This window comes from Belonocnema kinseyi, chromosome 1, assembly GCF_010883055.1.
Source record: "Belonocnema kinseyi isolate 2016_QV_RU_SX_M_011 chromosome 1, B_treatae_v1, whole genome shotgun sequence".
NCBI classification, from domain to species: Eukaryota; Metazoa; Arthropoda; class Insecta; order Hymenoptera; family Cynipidae; genus Belonocnema; species Belonocnema kinseyi.
In genome coordinates this window covers 97,760,583-97,763,901 of record NC_046657.1, presented here as the reverse complement: position 1 = coordinate 97,763,901, position 3,319 = coordinate 97,760,583, and the positions used below count along the sequence as shown (strand labels likewise).

General features: G+C 34.4%; 1 protein-coding gene across 1 annotated transcript in view; it reads right to left on the bottom strand.

Moving 5' to 3' along the window:
• Positions 1–771, bottom strand: part of LOC117178972 (ribosomal L1 domain-containing protein CG13096-like) — a 3,640-nt gene extending 2,869 nt beyond the window's left edge. Inside the window, exon 1 of the mRNA XM_033370571.1 lies at positions 70–771. Coding sequence (XP_033226462.1) covers positions 70–771 — 702 coding nt within the window. The remainder of the gene's footprint in view (positions 1–69) is intronic.
• Positions 772–3,319: the final 2,548 nt, after the last annotated feature.

The following is a 3,319-nucleotide window of genomic DNA, read 5'->3' as shown; positions in this document are numbered from 1 at the left end:
TTTGTAGGTATTCGTGTCACCCAGCAGGTCTATCATCTTCTCATCATATTCTGCTCGGTGCAGTATTACCGTTGTATTCCCTTTGTCGGCCTGTAAGACAACTAACTTGGGATTGTTCACTAAAAATCTCCTAGTCACTCCGATCTTTCTGTGGATATCATAAGGATCGATTTTACGGGCGTTTCTGCCACCATGGCCGCTGCTGCGACTAACCATATGTGTTTCTATAACCTTAGCTATTTCGCTTCTGAGCTCATTTTTACGCTTTTCAAGTTGTTTTTGTTCATTCTCATAACTTTGGTTATAACTACATCTTACGTTATCGTTACATTCAACCCATCTTAGATCAGTAACAGCAGCAGCCATTGCCACAGGAACAGCAACCTCAGCATCATGTAGCTGCTGTTGCTGACGTTGCTGTTGGATGACATTGTCAACATTGTTGCTGGTTTGGACATTTTCAATGCTTTCCACCTTGTTTATCCTATTTTCCACACCGAAGAATATCTCGTCCACCGGGATCTGATTATTGGAGCAATTGTAGGAAAGACTACCGCCGAGTGACAAGACCTCCGACACCTCATCAGGCAAATCTATTACCTCCCTGTCAACCCTATTCACCAGCCATTTAGCTCTGTCTACGGAGATGGCAAGTTTTTGTTCCCTTTTTAATGCCTCGATTTTGTTATTTGCCTCGGTTTTGTGTTTCTCAAAAATTTCTAGGTTTTCATTTACATTCTCATTGGATCTGTCAATCCCGTTTCTTATCATTCTTTCAATTTTAATTATCTCTTTCCCAAATCCCTGAATCTCCACATTTATATCCCTGATTTCAAGATTAAGAGTTTTAAATTTAAACACGCACAGATTCCTCTCAAAAGATGCCCGACATTGCCGACTCGAAAATGAGATGCTGTTACTACGGAATTTGTCATTAATATGTTTGGGAATTAGACCCAAGTTTTTGCAGTTGTGAAGAAATTTCCTTTTAATTCTGGCCCTTTCAAGCTTTTTTGAGGTTACATTTAGTTTACTGATGTCACAAACAATATCGTCGTCAAATTGTATAAATTTGAGCATGGCTAAAAAATGCACTTCCATCAACAACACCAAGAAAATGGACATGGAAGAACAAAAACAGCAGCAACATCAGCAATATCTTCCATCAGCACTACACAAAAATAATATAAGGTTTTTAAATCATGATAGCAATAAGAATAGCAATAAGGATGAAGGTACTAATAATGGTACGGTGAAAAGGTCTCATAGTAAGAGTATTGGTATTTGTAGTAGAAGTGGGAGTAGCAAAAAAGAGGGTGATGATAACGAAGGGAAGAATCATTTTAGAATGATTAAGGAGCAATTTGACGACGATATTGTTTATGACATCAATAAACTAAATGTAACCTCAAAAAAGCTTGAAAGGGCCAGAATTAAAAGGAAATTTCTTCACAACTGCAAAAACTTGGGTCTAATTCCCAAACATATTAATGACAAATTCCGTAGTAACAGCATCTCATTTTCGAGTCGGCAATGTCGGGCATCTTTTGAGAGGAATCTGTGCGTGTTTAAATTTAAAACTCTTAATCTTGAAATCAGGGATATAAATGTGGAGATTCAGGGATTTGAGAAAGAGATAATTAAAATTGAAAGAATGATAAGAAACGGGATTGACAGATCCAATGAGAATGTAAATGAAAACCTAGAAATTTTTGAGAAACACAAAACCAAAATGATTTCGGATTTAAAAAATAACTTTACCGATAAACTCACTGTAGGGGCAAATAACAAAATCGAGGCATTAAAAAGGGAACAAAAACTTGCCATCCCCGTAGACAGAGCTAAATGGCTGGTGAATAGGGTTGACAGGGAGGTAATAGATTTGCCTGATGAGGTGTCGGAGGTCTTGTCACTCGGCGGTAGTTTTTCCTACAATTGCTCCAATAATCAGATCCCGGTGGACGAGATACTCTTCGGTGTGGAAAATAGGATAAACAAGGTGGAAAGCATTGAAAATGTCCAAACCAGCAACAATGTGGACAATGTCATCCAAGAGCAACAGAAGCTACATGATGCTGAGGCTGCTGTTCCTGTGGAAATGGCTGCTGCTGTTACTGATCTAAGATGGGTTGAATGTAACGATAACGTAAGATTTTAATGTAATTTGAAATATAATAATTATTAGTTTCATTTTAAAGAAAATATTTAAGTTTTTCATAAACTTTAATGTGAAAAGTCCAGGTGAAAGTGGTAGACTTAATTAAGCCCGATATTCGACAAATGGCAAGAATTTGCGTTTAATAATCTAAATTTTTTCCAAGTTTGTAAGGATTTATCTACTCTTGTAATCAAAATTCGCACAGTTCTCATATATTGCGTTATTCATTACAAAGTAGTGTAATTATTTTGTATAAATTGAAATAATGAAACAGTTATTACTAAAAATTGTATGACATTGAACGCATGAACTAATATTGGGGAGACTTAACCAAGATTTTCAGGGAAGAGTTTACCAAGTGGCAACAAGCTTATTACATGTGTATTTTCTACCTATAAGGTCATTGATTATTATAATGCGCGTTCAAAAATTTTGCTAAATTAATTTATAAAAATTGTGGTGTAAAAATGCAAAGTTCAATATTCAAAGAATATGATTATCATCAACGTGAGTTACAAAACTGTAATAATTGCTATTCATCAATATTAGATGTAAATTAATTTTTAATAAAGAAAAGCTCATTTGGAATAAAATAGTTCAATTTCAGTTTCTACCAAGAAATATAAAATTCGTTGAAATCCTATTATAAAAGATTCAGATAAAGAACTCATCACTTGGTGTCTTCTATTATTTTATACTAATATTTTGTAACATTCATTAAATATGTATAACATAGAAAAGATAGGCTTTTGATTTATTCTTTTTCATAAAAAAGACAAATAGGCGCGTACCGTGGCGCGCGCAAGACTGCTAGCATATTAGAAAAATAGGGCAAAAATGAACTAACTCCCATACATTTGGTCCCTTGCAGTCCCCTGCTTTCCCCTCAGAAGTCAACGAAGTGAAGTTGGCCGGTGATTGAAGTGAAAATGAGGTATTTTCACTCTGATGAACTTCACCTCGCTGACTGCACATATTTCGGATAGATTTATAACATTTCACTAATACTTAAATGATTTTCCAATTATTTCACAAACTTCTCAAATATTACCGAATATTTTAAAACCATTTTAAAGTTATAATAAAAAAATAAATAATCACAAAATTATATATTTATATGGATATAAGTAATTTAATTAATTAATTAATTTATATTCGTTA